We start from the raw sequence: 21,231 nt of genomic DNA, 5'->3' as shown, positions 1-21,231 counted from the left end.
AAATATTTTAGAAATTTACCTATTGATACCAAATTATTGGATCCAGTACAGTTTCAAAATTCCGTGGTATTGTTTTGAACCGGCACATCTGACAATTATTCCACTGTTTGAACTGATGAGTCCCGCACATATTCACTACCCAAAACACACTCTATCAACGTATTCCATCTATTTTCCTATTGATTTTCGCGAATGAGCGCTGCTTTCTTTTTCTTAGATGGACGAAGTATTTTGAAAAGATTGCAATACTTGAACTGTTTGTTTATTTTTTGCATTCCATAGCGACGGTAAATAAGACAACAAGGTTGCCGATAACTTGGAGGGGAAGCAATGTTTGAAATGGAAATAAGGGAAATGTTATAGTTTTTTTTTAATATTGAAATTTTAAATGGTGACGTACGAAACGAATTTTGATCCGTAATTTTAACTATATCAATGTGCGACTAATTGAAAATAATCCCATTTTTACTGCACTGCAAGGTTTTTTTTCTCTAATTATGAATGGCATCACTGCCAATATAAAAGGGTGGTATTACCAATATTAAAGCAGGCCGGCAAACTAATTATCGTGAATTTTTGGAAAATTTTCAAAACCAGAACTGTGAGTTATTCAAAGGTTTTATAATAAAATGTTTAGATCAGAGGATAAGTTTACCGGTGAAGAATAACTCAAAAGTGTTTCATAAAGCTTACTTATGTCACAGAGCTATAAACAGCAGTTGAAATCTTGAGGTGAGTGAAAAATAATAACGTTCTAAGTAGAAACCTTCTAACAGTTTGGCTGAATAGTTCGTATCGTTTAATAGAAACACACATTATTTTGCCAAAATTCGTTTTTATTATTCAACATAATTGCCATCAGAGGCGATACAGCGATTATAGCGATCTTCCAACTTTTCGATACCATTTTTGTAGTACGATTTGTCCTTTGCCTCAAAATAGGCCTCAGTTTCGGCGATTACCTCTTTATTGCTTCTAATTTTTTACCAGCGAGCATACTCTTGAGGTCTGAGAACAGGAACTGGGGGCCAAATCTGGAGAATACGGTGGATGAGGGAGCAATTTTAAGCCCAATTCGTTCAATTTTAGCATGGTTTTTCGTTATTGTTTTTGATCGATTGTGAGCTCACGCGGCACCCATTTTGCACAAAGCTTTCTCATATCCAAATATTCGTGAATAATATGTCCAACACGTTCCTTTGATATCTTTAGGGTTTCAGCTATCTCGATCAACTTCATTTTACGGTCATTGAAAATCATTTTGTAGATTTTTTTCACGTTTTCATCGGTAGCAGCCTCTTTTGGACGTCCACTGCGTTCATCGTCTTCGGTGCTCATATGACCAGTACGAAATTTTGCAAACCACTTACGAATTGTTGCTTTGCCCGGTGCAGAGTCTGGATAACACTCATCAAGCCATTTTTTGGTATCGGTGGCACTTTTTTTCATCAAAAAGCAGTGTTTCATCAACACACGAAATTCCTTTTTTTCAATTTTTTTCACAATAACAAAAGTAGCTTCACTCAAAATGCAAATATTTCTTCACTCAAAATGAAATATATTTCAAATATCTCACAAACTAATAATCAGACAGCTGTCAAATTTATACACGTATCTTTTGAAGGTTGGTACTAACTGAAAATGGTATGGATTTAATTCTAGTGGCGCCCTCTCATAGAAACGATACGAACATTTCAGCCGATCTGTTAATGAAGGTCCGAAAAAGTTTTGCACAAATTATTCTTCAGAGTTGATAGTTTATCGTAAACATATATCAATACGATGAGTGATTATGTCATCAAATTGCAGTAGCAATTCTACGCAACATATTTACCCCTACGCGTAGAAAAAATGTGTTTCATGGTTTGTTTACATCAAGAGCAGGGCAAAATTGCGGAAGGTGGAGTGGGAGGGTAGGTGGTTTCTTGGTTGCCATTTGTGGCTCGCTTCCATGGCCACCTTGAAGCCGTTTCTAAATCCAAGATGGCGGCTTCCGGTTCATCGATATTCGTTACAAACCATAACAATGAGTATTTTTTGAACGGATTTGATTAGTGGATGTTAGAAAACGACGTAAGAAGCCGTTTTTAAATCCAAGATGGCGGCTTTCGGCATATCGAAATTCGTTACTAACCATCACAATATGAGTATTTTTCGAACGGATTTGATGAATGAATGTCAGAAAACGACGTAAGAAGCCGTTTCTAAATCCAAGATGGCGATTTCTGGCATGTTGATATTCATTACAAACCATCACAATATGAGTATTTTTCGAACGGATTTGATGAATGAATGTCAGAAAACGACGTAAGAAGCCGTTTCTAAATCCAAGATGGTGATTTCCGGCATGTTGATATTCGTTACAAACTATCACAATGTGAGTATTTTTCGAATGTTTTTGATGAGTGGATGTTAGAAAACGACGTAAGAAGCCGTTCAAAATGGTTGAATTTCAAATTGCTGCTGTGAAGCGGATCAAATACCGTAGCTTTTAACTTTGTCAAGATGCGTAGGGTTGTCAACGAATGCAAAATGGGAATTTTTGGAAAAAAAATCAAATAATTTTTTTTTGAATTATTGGAAAAATAATAAAATGAAAGGTTTGAGGAGTGGATGTCAGAAAACAATGTTTAAAGCCGTTTCAAAATCCAAGATGGCGGCTTCCGGTTCATCGATATTCGTTACAAACCATCACAATATGGGTATTTTTGAACGGATTTGATGGGTGGATGTTAGCAAACGACGTTAGAAGCCGTTTCTAAATCCTAGATGGCGACTTTCGGCATATCGATATTCGTTACAAATCATCACAATATGAGTATTTTTCGAACAGATTTGATGAGTGGATGTTAGAAAACGACATAAGAAGCCGTTTCTAAATACAAGATGGCGACTTTCGGCATATCGATATTCGTTACAAACCATCACAATATGAATATTTTTCGAACGGATTCGATGTGTAGAAGTTGAAAATGATGTTTACAGTAGTTTCAACATCCTAGATGGCGGACAGAATGAGAGAATTTAATTTTTGGTTATAAACTGTCATAAAGAAATTCATAAATTGTTTTCATCTCGATATTCTTAAAAATCTTATATTGGTGTTGTGGAGGCGATCGAAAATCGTAGTTTTGTACTTTCTCGAAAGCAAACAATTTTCGCAAAGAAATAACATTGTAATAATATTTGGACTGCAACGGAATTGAGGGATCGAAAATCATTAGATTTGGCGCATAGGGGTTTATACCAACGAATATTCACAACTTTTGAAAAAAGAATTTAAACATGAATTGAATGGAAAAGAACGCCAATATTGATCTATGATTACGATATGGTTCGTTTACATTTCTGCTGGCTGCCAGTATTTTGGCACAAGCACACCAGCATAATGTAAACGCTTGCCAACTCGATTTGTTTACTTTTGGAAGATTCGCCCTTCTTTGAAAAACAGCTGACATTTCATGTCAAGTGTGTGTTATACATTCGTATGTTAGGTAGAATTCACAGCGCAACCCAAGGGGCAAATCACTCTAAACTTTGTCTGAACTCAAACAAGTTTTACCGGGAGTAAAAAAGTTTAGCAGGGATCTCGCTGAATTAGAATGGGATTAGAGAAGTTTAGCCGAGATCTGGAAAAGCATTATTTTGACATAAGAAGCTGTGAACGTGGGAGCAGAGATGCCAGATATTTTTTATAGAAAACCTGTATTGTTTTGTATAAAAAATCTGTATTTATCTGTATTCAGAAAGGAAATTTCGGAAATAAAATGATGTTTGAAGATGTTATTCCATTAGATTATTCTTATAGAATGGCAGATGCAAAGAGCATTCCTTTATATCGTAAATCCTTGCCGCACGGACATGAATATTCAACGACGAAATTTAATTGTTTTTGTTATTAACCACAATTGAATTGTAAATCCATATACTTTTTTCGTTTGAAAATGGTGACTTGGAATTTAAACATGGAATTCAAACGCCCATTACGCAACGTCAAGTCAGGTCATACAACTTTTCAGTCTGACAATAAAGTTTCATGACGCTGCACGAAAAAATTTGAATTTGAATATGGGTAATCAAACACGCTCAGACGGAAAAGTTTCATTATTTCTTTCTTACTTTTTGTGGTATTTGTATAAATCTGTATTTAATTTGTATAAAATCTGTACTCTGTATTTAATCTGTATGCGCATGTAAAAATCTGTATAATACAGATTAATCTGTATAAATGGCATCTCTGCGTGGGAGCTCGAATGACAGCTACACTTCAAACAAGATTAGGCAAAACTAGGTTGGATTAGTATTAAATTACCCAAATTTATCTAGACTAGTTGGGATTAAAAGAGATTAGAGAAAATTGTTTTGGAATGACATGAGTTTATTGGTATGAGATTGTCTAGAGTTTAGAGTGATTTGCCCCTTGGCGCAACCCAAGCAAGGAGAGCTGCTTCGTACGTTCATTAGTTCCTGAACATGTTTGCCAGCTGATGAGTATGCTTCATGAGGTTAGCATTTGATGAACGGTTCGCATTTTGAAGATGCCTATGAGAAAACTAGATTGATAACTTTTAGTTCCGATGAATATTAATTGAAAAACATTACTTTTTGTGTTTCTAGGATACGTACACAGTATAATCTTCCAAGAAACAAAATGGATCGTTTTGAAAACGGACTCAAATGCAAAATTTATGCTATAAACTGTCTGAAATATTTTTAAAATGTGATCAAATTTGGTTTTGGAGTACGAACGTTATGTTCAAAAATGATTTCTGCAAACCTACACTAAAAAAAACACCGTAAATTTTGCCTGTATGACCTTGCTTCGCATCTTGTAGCACGCCGTGAAGCAAAGTTCTTCATTCTCGTACAGTACTAACGAGAGCGAACCCTTCATTTCATTGCATTGCCATGGATTGCTTAGTTCATGTGTTAATTGAGACTGAGAGTACAGGCAATTCACCAAGCAAGGGAATTGGTCTGCTCAGTATCATATACTCTCACGCATCCAGTTCCTCTCTAATATAGGACTCCCATTCAGTTATGTCAAGCAAAGTGTTTGTTGCTTCGTTTGTTTGAGGATTCACAATACAAGCCCTGAATGCAGCGCTGTTTTTACCACGCGCTAATTTGACATTTTCTCATCTACTTGTATGTACGAGTTACGATGCGGACACGACTGGCAGCGCCATGCTATCAAAAAAGTATGTCGCTAATGATTTGTTCGGTAAATATGACAACTGAATATCTTGATCATATGATGTCTTCTATTGCTGTTATAAAACACGTACACGCTAATCGGAAAGCAAATCGATTTCAATTGGTAATATGAAGAATATATCGCAACGCTCCAGGTAATGTTGCACGATACGATTGAATTTATTTTTAATTTGATTTGTGGTAGAAACACATCATACATTTTCAAATGGACTTTTTATTGCTATAATCTGATTTCGATATTGTCGCATATTTTGATAATGTCTAATAAGAAGACACTTATCAACAGTCATACCAATAAAAAAATTCTTTATTTCTGGTTTTTAAATGTATACTCTAATATCTGTCCCAGCAAACTTCGTCTTTGCATAAAAATTTATCTTTTGATTTCAAAAACAGAATCGTTGCAGGCAATAACATATTCCAAACTTATTACTTCTTAAAAATATCCACAGCAGCAATATAAGATTGATAAGAGTATCGAAATGAAAACAATCACGAATACGTCGTTATGAATTTCTTTATGACAGTTTATAACCAGCTCATTCTCATTCCCGGCATCTTGGATGTTGAAACGACTGTAAGTATCGTTTTCAACTTCTACTCATCGAATCTGTTCGAAAAATATTTGTATTCAGAAAAAATCTTGTATTTAGAAATGGCTTCAATCGTCGTTTTCTAACATCCACTCATCAAATCCGTTCAAAAAATACTCATATTGTTATGATTTGTAACGAATATCGATGAACTGGAAGTCGCCATCGTGGATTTTGAAACGGCTTCATACGTCGTTTTCTAACATCCATTCATCAAATCCGTTCGAAACATACTCATATTGCGATGGTTTGTAACGAATATCGATGAAACGAAAGTCGCCATCTTGGATTTTGAAACGGCTTCTTACGTCGTTTTCTAACATCCATTCATCAAATCCGTTCGAAAAATACTCATATTGTGATGGTTTGTAACGAATATCGATATGCCGGAAGCCGCCATCTTGTATTTAGAAACGGCTTCTAACGTCGTTTTCTAACATCCACTCATCAAATTCGTTCAAAAAATACTCATATTGTGATGGTTTGTAACGAATATCGATATGCCGGAAGTCGCCATCTTGTATTTAGAAACGGCTTCTAACGTCGTTTTTTAAAATTCACTCATTAAATCCGTTCGAAAAATACTCATGTTTTGATAGTTTGTAACGAATATCGATATGCCGGAAGCCGCCATCTTGTATTTAGAAACGGCTTCTAACGTCGTTTTCTAACATCCACTCATCAAATTCGTTCAAAAAATACTCATATTGTGATGGTTTGTAACGAATATCGATATGCCGGAAGTCGCCATCTTGGATTTGGAAACGGCTTCTTACGTCGTTTTCTAACATCCACTCATCAAATTCGTTCAAAAAATACTCATATTGTGATGGTTTGTAACGAATATCGATGAACCGGAAGTCGCCATCGTGGATTTTGAAACGGCTTCTTACGTCGTTTTCAAACATCCATTCAACAAATCCGTTCGAAACATACTCATATTGTGATGGTTTGTAACGAATATCGATATGCCGGAAGTCGCCATCTTGGATTTGGAAACGGCTTCTTACGTCGTTTTCTAACATCCACTCATCAAATTCGTTCAAAAAATACTCATATTGTGATGGTTTGTAACGAATATCGATGAACCGTAAGTCGCCATCTTGGATTTCTAAACGGCTTCTAACGTCGTTTTCTAACATCCATACATCAAATCCGTTCGAAAAATACTCATATTGTGATGGTTTGTAACGATTATCGATATGCCGAAAGTCGCCATTTTGGATTTAGAAACGGCTTCTAACGTCGTTTTCTAACATCCAATCATCAGTTGACGAATCCTAGATTATTGCGTAAATGGAGGTTTTGATGTGATATTTGAGTTATTACAGATATAGTTAATTTACGCTGTTGGTAAACCCTATGCACTTTAAAAAGAGCATGATCCTAATAATGTTATAACTCTATTGATTCGCCTTTTCATTCAAGTATGATATTAAATTTTTTCAATATTTAGATTTTTTTTTTGGTAAATTTCTTTAACTATTGACTTCACTTTTTATTGAAATAAAACTAGAAACTGTCCAAAAGTAGTAAATTTTTGCTGGTTGACAACTCTATGCCCTTTTAAAGTACATGAATATAGTAAATTTTGTACTCTAAAGACATACTTTTTTATTCAATTACTATTTTACATTTTTTTTCTTCAAAATTTGAAAATTTGCGCTTGTTGACAACCCTATGCATCTAGTAAATGTTTAAACGTTGTAATTTTCGATTAATATTCACTTCTTTTTCCATTAAATTCATGTTTGAAAATTTTTAAAAAATTGAGAATTTTCGTTGATTGACAACCCTAACCCGCGCGTTTTCATTGACATTGACTTTCTCCTTTTGCAATAATGGTATGAAATTTGAATATTTCATGGAACAGTATCGAGATGAAAACTATCACTAATGACGGCGTTTTGAATTTCATCATGAAAGTTTATTGCCAGAAATGAAATTCGCACCGAAGACAAAATGCAGCCGATTCTATTGAGGACTATCATTCTATCGTTACATTCATCGCCCAACACGAGTAAGACTGTCGCCACTACATTCATGAAGCGCTCGCTCATGACTGTCACATGCGACTTTCATCTGTTTGGTTAGCGCGACATTCATGTGTGACAGCCCGAATAGTAGGCAACATGAAATTTTCCAGCACACGACATTCAAAGTAAACATCTACAGTTTTAGGTACCAACATAGGAATTTCACATAAAACTGTCACGTGAAGGGACCGTTTCCAGCACTGAGTACAACATTCCAGTATATATGGAATATAGTGCTATAGAAGTGCGTGTGCATGAGCGTCACCGATTCATATGTTCGCAAAACTATGTCCCAATACGGAGAGATTCTCTCTATCGAAAATGAAAAGTGGAAGAATTTTTTCCCCGGTATTCTAAATGGCGTACGTTTATTACGCATAAACTTGATTGAAGGCTATACTTTCTTATGTGATTTTAGGTCAAAATACAAGAATTCCGTGCAAATCACTTGTTACCAATGACAATCAGATGGCCACATGTCAATATTGCCAAAAAGCTGTTCACTACGGTAAGCCATGTGATAAACTGGACAAGGAGACAACTACACCCAAGGACAACGGTGCTTCCTTCACACCAACCCCAGTATACATGTGACAGCCACCAACAACAATGAAGCATCCCCTTCAACGAATCCATCATCATCCACTACAGAACAAAGTACACCAGCTGCAGTTAACAACTTACCCTACAACCAAAGAGCAATTGCAACCAATATACACTAAGGTCTCACGTTTCACGTTTTTTTTCGCACGGTTTTTTTATACACGGCTTTTTTACACGGATTCCGGAATTAACACGGTTTTTTATTTACACGGTTTTCGCAATTAACACGGTTTCTGATGAGAGTTTAAAAAGCACTGTCATTTGTTTTTTGAGAAAAAATTTAAAAAAGGGAACAGGTTGTCTGTAAAAAAAACGATTATGAGAGCGAATTAAAAGTTTGAAAGTTAACTAAAATCATTCATTCAACAATTCACGGGATCATTGACTGTCATTCCATAAAATGATTAATCAGTCTTTAGATCTTGAATCCCTGTTGTAAATTACACGACGTCTCTTCTGCTCAGTTGTGGTGTATGATGTCAGCGGGTGTATGTTATTTGGCCGAATTTTGTTTGGCATAAATTTATTTGGCATAAATTTGACTGGCATAACTTTTGATTGGCATAAATTTGTTTGGCGTAATGTCTTTTGACATAAAACAAAAAGACATACTGTTTCATTTGACATAACTGTTGTTTGGCATAATTTTCATCTGGCATAATTTCAATTGTGCATATTTTCTTTAGATATTCTATTTATTCTGAGAGTATTTCCGATTAGTGCTCGATTCTTACTCTCGATTCTTCAGTGAATGGCTTTGTTATGTGTCTATCAATGTGGCGCAGCCACATAAACGAAGCCAAGGAGGCTCGGTGGTACTCAGCCAGGAAGCGGCGGCCCCCGCACACAAACCTGTAATCCACTCGTTTGCCCGGTCTATTCAAAGCTAGGAGCTATCCCTTGGCCTAGCATTAAAAAAACCGCAAGGCGACGAAGCCGCCTTTAGAATTTATTTTCTAGTTTTAGACCACAACGAGGACAAGGCAACCTCGGCGGCGCCAAGCCGCCGAGGTAACGCAGTCCGAGTCGTCCAATCACTAATCGGAAAACCTATAATCCAAGTGTTTCAGGCCGTTATGTATTTCAACCTTTTTAATTACTCCCAGAATAAAACGAATCAAAAGAAAATATGCACAATTGAAATCATGCCAAATGAAAATTATGCCAAATGAAACAGAATATATTTTTTATTTTATGCCCAATGACATTATGCCAAATAGATTTATGCCAAACAAAAGTTATGCCAAACAAATTTATGCCAAACAAAGTTATGCCAAGCCAAATTCGGCCAAATAACGTACACCCGATGTCAGTAACTAGTCGGATTTACTAATCTCGTCAACTCTTCGTCATATCAAACAGTACAGTATATTATACCCATTTGAATTCTCTAGCTCTAGTAGTGTTATGATTTACGCCGATGAAATGAGTTTCTTCAGCATGACACATAGTAATAACTTTTCTAATTTGATCCATATTCATCTCTATGAATTCTTCCCCTTTGATTCTGTCGCTGCGTGCATAGATCTTCACCCAATACCCATGTCTTCCCTCTCAGTTTAGCTGGAAATTACTGTTAAGATCGTTAGTGTTTACTACACATCGCACCTTCGGAATTGAATAGAACTTATTCTCAAGCTTTTTTTGTAGTCAAAGTGTGTATGGGTTTTAATTGTACGTATTATCGTTCTTTTGAAAACTGTATATATATATATATATATATATATATATATATATATATATATATATATATATATATATATATATATATATATATATATATATATATATATATATATATATATATATATATATATATATATATATATATATATATATATATATTTATATATATATATATATATATATATATATATATATATATATATATATATATATATATATATATATATATATATATATATATATATATATATATATACATATATATATATATATATATATATATATATATATATATATATATATATATATATATATATATATATATATATATATATATATATATATATATATATATATATATATATATATATATATATATATATATATATATAGTCGGCCGCCGACCCGCCTTCGAAAGCGGCGGTCCCCGCACATAAACCTGTAATCCACTCGTTTGCCCGGTCTATTCAAAGCTAGGAGCTATCCCTTTGCCTCGCATTAAAAATTGCATTGCAAGCAGTATATCGATGATTCCCAACATGGGTTTATGCCTAAGCGTTCCACAACCACCAATCTATTATCCTTTACATCTTACGTGACCAACGCCATGTCAAATGGTTTTCAGACGGACGTAATCTATACCGATCTTTCCCTCGCCTTCGATAAAATTAACCATGACATCACAATAGCAAAACTGGATCGACTTGGTTTTGGTACAAACGTCCTTCGATGGATACAATCATATCTCAGGAATCGTCATCTTGTGGTTAAAATTGATGATTGTCACAGATTTTTTTATTGACTTTTTCTCTTCCAATCATTTTGACTGCTTTTGAGCAATTTAGGTCTATACTAAGTTTTGGGCTTTTCGTGTTGAGCACGCATCCAAGAAACAAGAACTACATGTATTTCGTGTAGAAATACTAGGTTGGAGAAATCTAAGTACGCGCACGAATTTGACATTTCGGGAGAGAAATGTCAAATTCGTGCGCGCCAAAATAGCAGTACTGCGTACCCATACAATTGACATGATATGTTGAATGTGACACCGTGCGATGGCGTTGCTGAACTGAAGATTGATTTCGCTCCAAGCTGACAGGGTCTGGTACAACCAAACTCATGTCACCGAAAAATTAAACGGCAATGGCTACTACCCACTAGATGGCGCACTACGCCCGAAAAGGATTTTTCACTCGTGATTATCTTTTCTAATTTGGTAGATGTATTTTCAATAACAATATTAAAATATCATATTGCCTGTGTTTACAATAAAAATATTTAAAAAAAAAACACACGAACGAAAAAGAATTATAGTCAATTGAACAATCCAATCAGCGTGGTCACCACGAGATAGCGTTATCGACGACACGACCTGCCACTCGTCTACCAAAACTGTATCGTAAATTTAACTACCCCTCAGTAACTGGAAATGTCAAATCGAAAACGCTAGTGAATTTTTTTAAACTGGCAGCACAAGTTGATATATTTATTGATTTTGAATAACAGTCACCATAACCTTGGTTACTGCATATCGAAGGCAAGATGAATGTAAACAAAATAAATTTCAGATCGGTTATTATATTACGGAACATTTTAATGGATTTACCTGACTCGAGCGGAATATAAAAATTACGGAGTATGAGTTATGTCTTTTATAAAGCCAAGTTCAAAATTCAGGTCTTGACTTGAAACCGTTGTGTGAGAAGGAAGACATGGAAATGACCGACAACGATCTGAGCTAGGCCAGTGCTCTACGGTACCTGCATAACGTACGGTAAAATAATTTCTTTGTGGAATTCCACTAGTAATCCTCTAATAGTGGCCAACAAGGTGAAATACTGTTTCCACTGCTGCGCAATCAACCGACACAAAACAATTTTGACACCGGCATATTACACCGAATCCTACTGCCCAGAAAAGCTAGCAGTTGAAGCGTACGGATGAATCGCTGGAAGCAGATCATTGTCCTCGTTCGTTGGTTTCATCCATAGTTTCGTGAAAATTCCGAAAATCGAGTCCATTTAAATGCATTTCTGCTTAATTTGGACAAAGTTTAACACTAATAGAACTATTCCACCGCTTTCAAAACATGTTTATTTGTTTTGGGGTTCCTTGGTAACTAGTCCATAGCAACTCAAACAGTGTTGCTTGAGAAGATTATTTTTATCATTTACAAGGGGTCGCTAGATTTGTGGTAACTGGCGGTGAATCGTTAGAGAACAGTTTTAATGCTGATTTTTCTTCGGAGTGCCTGGTCGTGTCGTCGGCGTTATGGTGATTGTTTTGACATATCCCATGTATTTAGAAAAATTTTTGACGAATTTTTCAATTTACTTGAGTTTAAAAGAATGCAGATGGCAAAACCTTACAAATATGGGTAAGAAAAACGATTATTCACGTGTTGTCATCAAATATATGATTTCAAATTGTCCTATACTCTTGACAATCTCGGATGAAATTTGAAATTTTCAGTTCACATACAGATTTGATTTAGATGGTAAAACATGAGTAAATAGTATATCGATGATTCCCAACATGGGTTTATGCCTAAGCGTTCCACAACCACCAATCTATTATCCTTTACATCTTACGTGACCAACGCCATGTCAAATGGTTTTCAGACGGACGTAATCTATACCGATCTTTCCCTCGCCTACGATAAAATTAACCATGACATCACAATAGCAAAACTGGATCGACTTGGTTTTGGTACAAACGTCCTTCGATGGATACAATCATATCTCAGGAATCGTCATCTTGTGGTTAAAATTGATGATTGTCACAGATTTTTTTATTGACTTTTTCTCTTCCAATCATTTTGACTGCTTTTGAGCAATTTAGGTCTATACTAAGTTTTGGGCCTTCTAGTGTTGAGCACGCATCCAAGAAACAAGAACTACATGTATTTCGTGTAGAAATACTAGGTGTGATTGTATGAAATGGTCCACGTGAACCGTTCTCTTCCAGAAACACACATCTCATACTCTCTGTTAGAAGGTGTCATCTGTGTCAAAGTTGGAGAAATCTAAGTACGCGCACGAATTTGACATTTCGGGAGAGAAATGTCAAATTCGTGCGCGCCAAAATAGCAGTACTGCGTACCCATACAATTGACATGATATGTTGAATGTGACACCGTGCGATGGCGTTGCTGAACTGAAGATTGATTTCGCTCCAAGCTGACAGGGTCTGGTACAACCAAACTCATGTCACCGAAAAATTAAACGGCAATGGCTACTACCCACTAGATGGCGCACTACGCCCGAAAAGGATTTTTCACTCGTGATTATCTTTTCTAATTTGGTAGATGTATTTTCAATAACAATATTAAAATATCATATTGCCTGTGTTTACAATAAAAATATTTAAAAAAAAACACACGAACGAAAAAGAATTATAGTCAATTGAACAATCCAATCAGCGTGGTCACCACGAGATAGCGTTATCGACGACACGACCTGCCACTCGTCTACCAAAACTGTATCGTAAATTTAACTACCCCTCAGTAACTGGAAATGTCAAATCGAGAACGCTAGTGAATTTTTTTAAACTGGCAGCACAAGTTGATATATTTATTGATTTTGAATAACAGTCACCATAACCTTGGTTACTGCATATCGAAGGCAAGATGAATGTAAACAAAATAAATTTCAGATCGGTTATTATATTACGGAACATTTTAATGGATTTACCTGACTCGAGCGGAATATAAAAATTACGGAGTATGAGTTATGTCTTTTATAAAGCCAAGTTCAAAAATCAGGTCTTGACTTGAAACCGTTGTGTGAGAAGGAAGACATGGAAATGACCGACAACGATCTGAGCTAGGCCAGTGCTCTACGGTACCTGCATAACGTACGGTAAAATAATTTCTTTGTGGAATTCCACTAGTAATCCTCTAATAGTGGCCAACAAGGTGAAATACTGTTTCCACTGCTGCGCAATCAACCGACACAAAACAATTTTGACACCGGCATATTACACCGAATCCTACTGCCCAGAAAAGCTAGCAGTTGAAGCGTACGGATGAATCGCTGGAAGCAGATCATTGTCCTCGTTCGTTGGTTTCATCCATAGTTTCGTGAAAATTCCGAAAATCGAGTCCATTTAAATGCATTTCTGCTTAATTTGGACAAAGTTTAACACTAATAGAACTATTCCACCGCTTTCAAAACATGTTTATTTGTTTTGGGGTTCCTTGGTAACTAGTCCATAGCAACTCAAACAGTGTTGCTTGAGAAGATTATTTTTATCATTTACAAGGGGTCGCTAGATTTGTGGTAACTGGCGGTGAATCGTTAGAGAACAGTTTTAATGCTGATTTTTCTTCGGAGTGCCTGGTCGTGTCGTCGGCGTTATGGTGATTGTTTTGACATATCCCATGTATTTAGAAAAATTTTTGACGAATTTTTCAATTTACTTGAGTTTAAAAGAATGCAGATGGCAAAACCTTACAAATATGGGTAAGAAAAACGATTATTCACGTGTTGTCATCAAATATATGATTTCAAATTGTTCTATACTCTTGACAATCTCGGATGAAATTTGAAATTTTCAGTTCACATACAGATTTGATTTAGATGGTAAAACATGAGTAAATAGACTAGTCATAAAACTTTTGATCATAATTTATCAATTAATCTCAAAATCCAACCCAAAAATCAAAGAATATCCCAGATATGAAAACAGAACACAACCTCATTTCTTCCAATTTGGTATTTCATGTTACGATTTCTCCATAAATATCAATCAAACATACCACGGAAAGTTACTGAATCATAAATGATCGATTTTTTTACCAAATTTTCACACGTTTTGGTATGTTAGTATTCGAATCGTAAGAAAAAAAAATAAAAACCCTGCATTTTGTTCGAATCTTCAAGCAAAATCTGAAAATTATCACCATCGCTTAGTTCAAAGTTCGCCACTCGGGCAGCGCAGCGATCGCAAAAGAGTTGGTTGGATTCTTCAATCTGCTATTGAAGAATCCAACCAACTCTTTCGCGATCGCTGCGCTGCCCGAGTGGCGAGCTTTGAACTAAGCGATGGTGATAATTTTCTGCTTTTGCTTGAAGATTCGAACAAAATCCAGGGTTTTTATTTTTTTTTCTTATGAATCGAATACTAACATACAAAAACGTGTGAAAATTTGTTTAAAAAAATCGATCATTAGTGATTCAGTAACTTTCCGTGGTATGTTTGATTGATATTTATGGAGATATCGTAACATGAAATACCAAATTCGAAGAAGTGTGGTTGGGTACTGTTTTCATATCTGGGATATTCTTTGTTTTTTTGGGTTGGATTTTGAAATTATTTGATAAATTATGATCAAAAGTTTTATGACTAGTCTATTTACTCATGTTTTATCATCTAAATCAAATCTGTATGTGAACTGAAAATTTCAAATTTCATTCGAGATTGTCAAGAGTATAGGACAATTTGAAATAATATGTTTGATGACAACACGTGAATAATCGTTTTTCTTACCCATATTTGTAAGGTTTTGCCATCTGCATTTTTTCAAACTCAAGTAAATTGAAAAATTCGTAAAAATTTGTCTAAATACATGGGATATGTCAAAACAATCACCATAACGCTATCTCGTGGTGACCGCGCTTATTGGATTGTTCAATTGGCATATTGTCGCAAAACTGAAATGTAGAGGCGCTGCTTGTTTAGAGATGATACTTTCAGCAAGAGCTGTCAAATCGGTAGGAAAATTTCTATTTACTCCACCTTTTCAACGATTTCTTATGAAAACGGGCAAATTCATTTGAAAAATCATAGTAGAAGTTGAAGAAAAAGTTTTTACTCTGAGGTGGTAATGTTGATCTTAGTTCATTGTGCGAAATCTACCGTTTATTCAGAATAGAGCATTAAACTTGGTTTGATACCAATTTTCAAATGTCTGGATATAACAAATAAAGTATCCGATATAAATAGTACTCGATCGCTATACATTCTAGTACTCGAGAAATTGAAGAATCCAACCAACTCTTTTGCGATCCCAGCGCTGCCCGAGTGGCGAGCTTTGAACTAAGCGATGGTGACAATTTTCAGATTTTGCTTGAAGATTCGAACAAAATGCAGGGTTTTTATTATTTTTTCTTATAAATCGAATACAAACATACAAAAACGTGTGAAAATTTGGTAAAAAAATCGATCATTAATGATTCAGTAACTTTCCGTGGTATGTTTGATTGATATTTATGGAGAAATCGTAACATGAAATACCAAATTCGAAGAAGTGAGGTTGGGTACTGTTTTCATATCGGGGATATTCTTTGTTTTTTGGGTTGGATTTTCAGATTAATTGATAAATTATGATCAAAAGTTTTATGACTAGTTTATTTATTCATGTTGTATCATCTAAATCAAATCTGTATGTGAACTGAAAATTTCAAATTTCATCCTAGATTGTCAAGAGTATAAGACATTTTGAAATCATATGTTTGATGACAACACGTGAATAATCGTTTTTCTTACCCATATTTGTAAGATTTTGCAATCTGCATTCTTTCAAACTCAAGTAAATTGAAAAAATCGTCCAAAATTTTTCTAAATACATGGGATATGTCAAAACAATCACCATAACGCTATCTGGTGGTGACCACGCTGATTGGATTGTTCAATCAACGTTACACTGGTTTCTCTTAAAAAAAATGTTGATCCGAAAAAAAACCTAACCTTACCCAATTTCACACATTTCTGAAGATTTTCCATGTTTAATCGTAGTTTACACTAAAAAAAGTAGTAGTAATCACTTTGAAATCGATTTTCTTCTACTTCGAGTGTACTTTTATTGCTAATATCTATTTGTACTCTTGAATAAACGATAAAAATGTTGCAAATCACTACTGCCGATATGAAAATTTCAGAAAGAAAACTCCTTTTCTTGGTTCCATTTTTCATTGGCAGGTGTTGCTACCGGTAAATAAGCTTTGCGACAATTTGCCAATCAGCGAAGCTATCTGTCTTTCTAAACACTATCCACTTCGTTCAACTGATCGAGATTGCTATCGCACTGAAAATCTTTAGTACTCGGAAAGTAAGGACCGAGTACAAGTTGTAGTCCGGATGGCGTAGCCCGAGCAAAACACAATGAAGGAGCGACAGAGAAAAGCAATCGCCCGCTACGAGAATCCGGTGGTGGCGCAAACCTAATGCAAACATTCGTCCAGTTGGCGCAACCCAAACAAAACACAACGTATGGACACAGAGCGGAGAGAAGAAAAACTCGACCATACGCGACGAATGTTACACATGAACTGTCTTACATATGGTTTTGATTTCATCACGAAATATATGGGCCATTAATTTCTCACTAGAGCATGCGTTCATTTTTCACCGGGCATAGAAACCTCAATTGGCATATTGTCGCAAAACTGAAACGTAGAGACGCTGCTTGTTTAGAGATGATACTTTCAGCAAGAGCTGTCAAATTGGTAGGAAAATTTCTAATTACTCCACCTTTTCAACGATTTCGTATGAAAACGAGCAAATTTATTTGGAAAATCATAGTAGAAGTTCAAGAAAAAGTTTCTACTCTGAGGTGGTAATATTGATCTTAGTTCATTGTGCGAAATCTACCGTTTATTCAGAATAGAGCATTAAACTTGGTTTGATACCATTTTTCAAATGCCAGGAAATAACTAATAAAGTATCCAAAATAAATAGTACTCGATCGCTGCACATTCTAACACATGGAACAATAAGTCCCGAAACTAACAATGGAAACAACATTTTTTTTGCCAATATTTTTTTATTGATCAACAATCACCTTTTAGGGTGATACAATAGTTCTAACGTTTTTCCAATTTTTGAATAGCATGTTTATAAAAAAATTTATCTTTCGCTTCAAAATGAGCTTCAGTTTCAGCGATGACCTCCTCATTTGAGCCAAATCTTTTTCCCTGGAGCATTTTTTAAGATAAGCAAAGAGCCAGTAGTCACTGGGGGCTAAATCTGGCGAGTATGGGGGGTGGGGAAGCATATCAAAGCCCAATTCGTTCAATTTCGCCATTGTTTTCATCGACTTGTGGCAGAGTGCATTTTGTTCCATCGATAGCAATCGCGGCACCCACTTGGAAAAAATCTTTTTCATGCTCAATTTTTCATGAAGGATAGTAAATACACTTCCATATGATATCTGTGTCATCTCAGCAATCTCACGGAGCTTCACTTTATGATCTTTCATTATAATTTTTGTCACTTCACTCAAATTTTCCGGTGTAACGGCTTCCACAGGCCTACCCGAGCGTTCCGCGTCATTTGTGTCGGTACGACCACGTTGCTTTTGAACATTTTTCAATCCATTGTTTAGCTTGTACGGTGTTTTTACCTATTAAAAAACAATGTTGTATCAAAACACGAAACTCGTTTTCCATTTTTTAAGCAAACCACAAAACGACTTTACTCCAACCTCGATAACTCACCTGTTTCTGGTCGGATCGACTTAAAATTTTGACCCGTTTCAAGCAAAGGTTAGTACTCTAGAGAGACGTGGTTACTGGTTTACTACGAGCGCCATCTCTGTTTTAGTCTCGGGACTTATTGATCCATGTGTTAGTACTCGAGCAATCAACATTACACTGGTTTCTGTTTAAAAATATGTTGATCTGAAAAAACCTAACCTTACCCAATTTCACACTTTTCTGAAGATTTTCCATGTTTAATGTTAAGTCGTGGTTTACACAAAAAAAGTAGTAGTAATTCCTTTGAAATCGATTTTCTTCTACTCCGAGTGTACTTTTATTGCTGATTAGCAAAGTCCTGGCATTACATTCCTTTTGTGGAATTTGGCCTTCCTGTTTCAACAGACTTCGCAGCCGATTCTTAGTGTACAGAATCATTGTATGGCTAGTACTATGGATCCTACTGACCCTAAGAATCCTTCCAGGTCGGGGCTCGAACATACGACAACTGGCTTGTAAGACCAGTGCCCTATGCATTGAACCACCAACCCGGGCCGCTATTGAATAAACGATAAAAATGTTGCAAATCACTACTGCCGATATGAAAATTTCCGAAAGAATCCTTCTTTTCTTGGTTCCATTTATCAATTACAGGTGTCGCTACCGGTAAATCAGCTTTGCGACAATGTGCCAATGGAAGAATCCAATCAGAATAATCACCACGAGCATAAATCAAATAAACATAGATTTCTCACAGTACGGTGACACTAACAGCACCTCTAGTGACAAACGGGTGTACTTTTTTCCATTAGCTACTGTGGTTGTGTTAAATGCGCAGGCATCTTTTTGCATGCATTTTAGGAGCATTTACGCACCCATTCTCCACCAGACGGTGCTTTTGGTGTCACGGGTTTCTCAACTACATTACTATTACACTGGGAAATCTATGTTTATTTGATTTATGCCACGAGATAGCGTTATGAATATGGGTAAAAAATGATTATTCACGTGTTGTCATCAAACATATGATTTAAAATTGTCCTATACACTTGAAAATCTCGAATGAAATTTAGGTTTTTTTCGGATCAACATTTTTTTAAACAGAAACCAGTGTAATGTTGATTTCTTGAGTACTAGATTGTATAGCGATCGAGTACCATTTATTTTGGATACTTAATTTGTTATTTCCAGGCATTTGGAAAATGGTATTAAACCAAGTTTAATACTCCATTCTAAACAAACCTTAGTTTTCGCACAATGAATTAAGAACACCATTGCCACCTCAGAGTAAAAACATTTCCTCCAACTTGTACTATGATTTTCTAAATGAATTTGTCCGTTTTTATAAGCAATCATTGAAAATGTGGAGAATTGAAATTTTTCTGTCGATTTGACAGCTCTTGTTGAAAGTATCATCTCAAAACAAGCAAAAAAAATGAGATCAAAATCGGAACTTCAAAATCAGCTGATTGAAACGTAAACAAACAATCAGTAATGCAATTGCTTTATGGTTTGCCTCGTTTAGTGCACGAAAATTAGTGAATTTTGGGTCGACTCTCTCACAATAACTTGTCGGTTCAGTTAAAATACAGCAGATAGTGTTTTGGGGACACCAAGTATAGGTAATTTTCACAATTTGATAATCGCGATGAGTATCAAAACATCGCAGTGTTTGGGGCTCAACGTAATCGGTGTACTTTCAAATGGCTGGTGCTCACATACCGATGTCAGATAACTGGATTTTGCATGTTCATTTTAGCGACGAAAAGATTTTTGAGAAAGCGACCTGGCATCACTGGTTAAACCTATTATCATTTTTATCAGACAAGCTTGCTAAGCTTTATCAGAATCAAATTCTCCAATTAATTGAACAGAACTGTGAGCAGAAAATTTTTCAAGCCTTAATCAAACAATTTACGATAAATGGTAAACCACTTTCATCCTTGAATATCAGAAATATTTCATAATTGTCCAGCGCTTGAACAGTCGCGAACAGCATTGTTGAGGTAATCTTGTTATGATCGTTACAATTTGTGCAATCAGCATTATCACCTGCAACTTCTAAACTCCAGTTTATAAACACTGCAAATATATAATTTTTAATATAAACATATTGTACCTACTGTTTCGATTAACATCCATTATGCATTATCGCAACCCTTCGCATGGCGCATTATATTTTAGAATAACCACATCAATAACTGTATTAGATTAAACTCGATTAAAAAAATTACAATCAGTCACGCAACTCCTATGAAGCTTTTAAGCAAAGATGCCAGATCTGCAGATTTGTCAGTAAATCTGCCGATTTCAGGTGTATTGCTGCAGACATTTTTTGTTGTGCAGACTTTTGAAAATCGAGTTTTGCAGACTTTGGCCAAATTTACAGACTTTTGAAATTTCTGCGACATTTTTTTTGCTGGTTAAGTCAGTTTTGCGTATCATACTTTATAGAGAAACTGCTGCCAGCAAGACATACTTGCTGACTTTCGGATTTACAGACTTTTTCCACCAAGTCTACACACGCTTACTTGTGCACGCAGAGAAAATGAGCATGTTTAAAATAACAAAACAGTTAGTAGTTTTTTAAATTTGATTTACATTCATTTCAAGCTAGAATATGATTGTTTCAAACCAATTTCTCCCTTCAACAAAAACAATGATCTCTGTTTGATTTGA

The 21,231-nt window shown here is 35.5% G+C and overlaps 1 protein-coding gene across 2 annotated transcripts in view; it reads right to left on the bottom strand.

Annotated features, from left to right (window-relative positions):
* LOC131432670 (transcription factor HNF-4 homolog) overlaps positions 1 to 20,902 on the bottom strand; it is a 330,127-nt gene extending 309,225 nt beyond the window's left edge. The window contains exon 1 of one of the 2 annotated variants that reach the window (XM_058599078.1): positions 20,672 to 20,902. In XM_058599078.1, the coding sequence (XP_058455061.1) occupies positions 20,672 to 20,690 (19 nt within the window). In that variant the 5' untranslated portion in view covers positions 20,691 to 20,902. The remainder of the gene's footprint in view (positions 1 to 20,671) is intronic. The other variant, XM_058599077.1, reaches the window with a different exon arrangement.
* Between the last annotated feature and the right edge of the window lie 329 nt (positions 20,903 to 21,231).

This window comes from Malaya genurostris, chromosome 2 (assembly GCF_030247185.1).
Source record: "Malaya genurostris strain Urasoe2022 chromosome 2, Malgen_1.1, whole genome shotgun sequence".
Lineage (NCBI taxonomy): Eukaryota > Metazoa > Arthropoda > Insecta > Diptera > Culicidae > Malaya > Malaya genurostris.
This window is presented reverse-complemented; position numbering and strand designations above follow the sequence as displayed.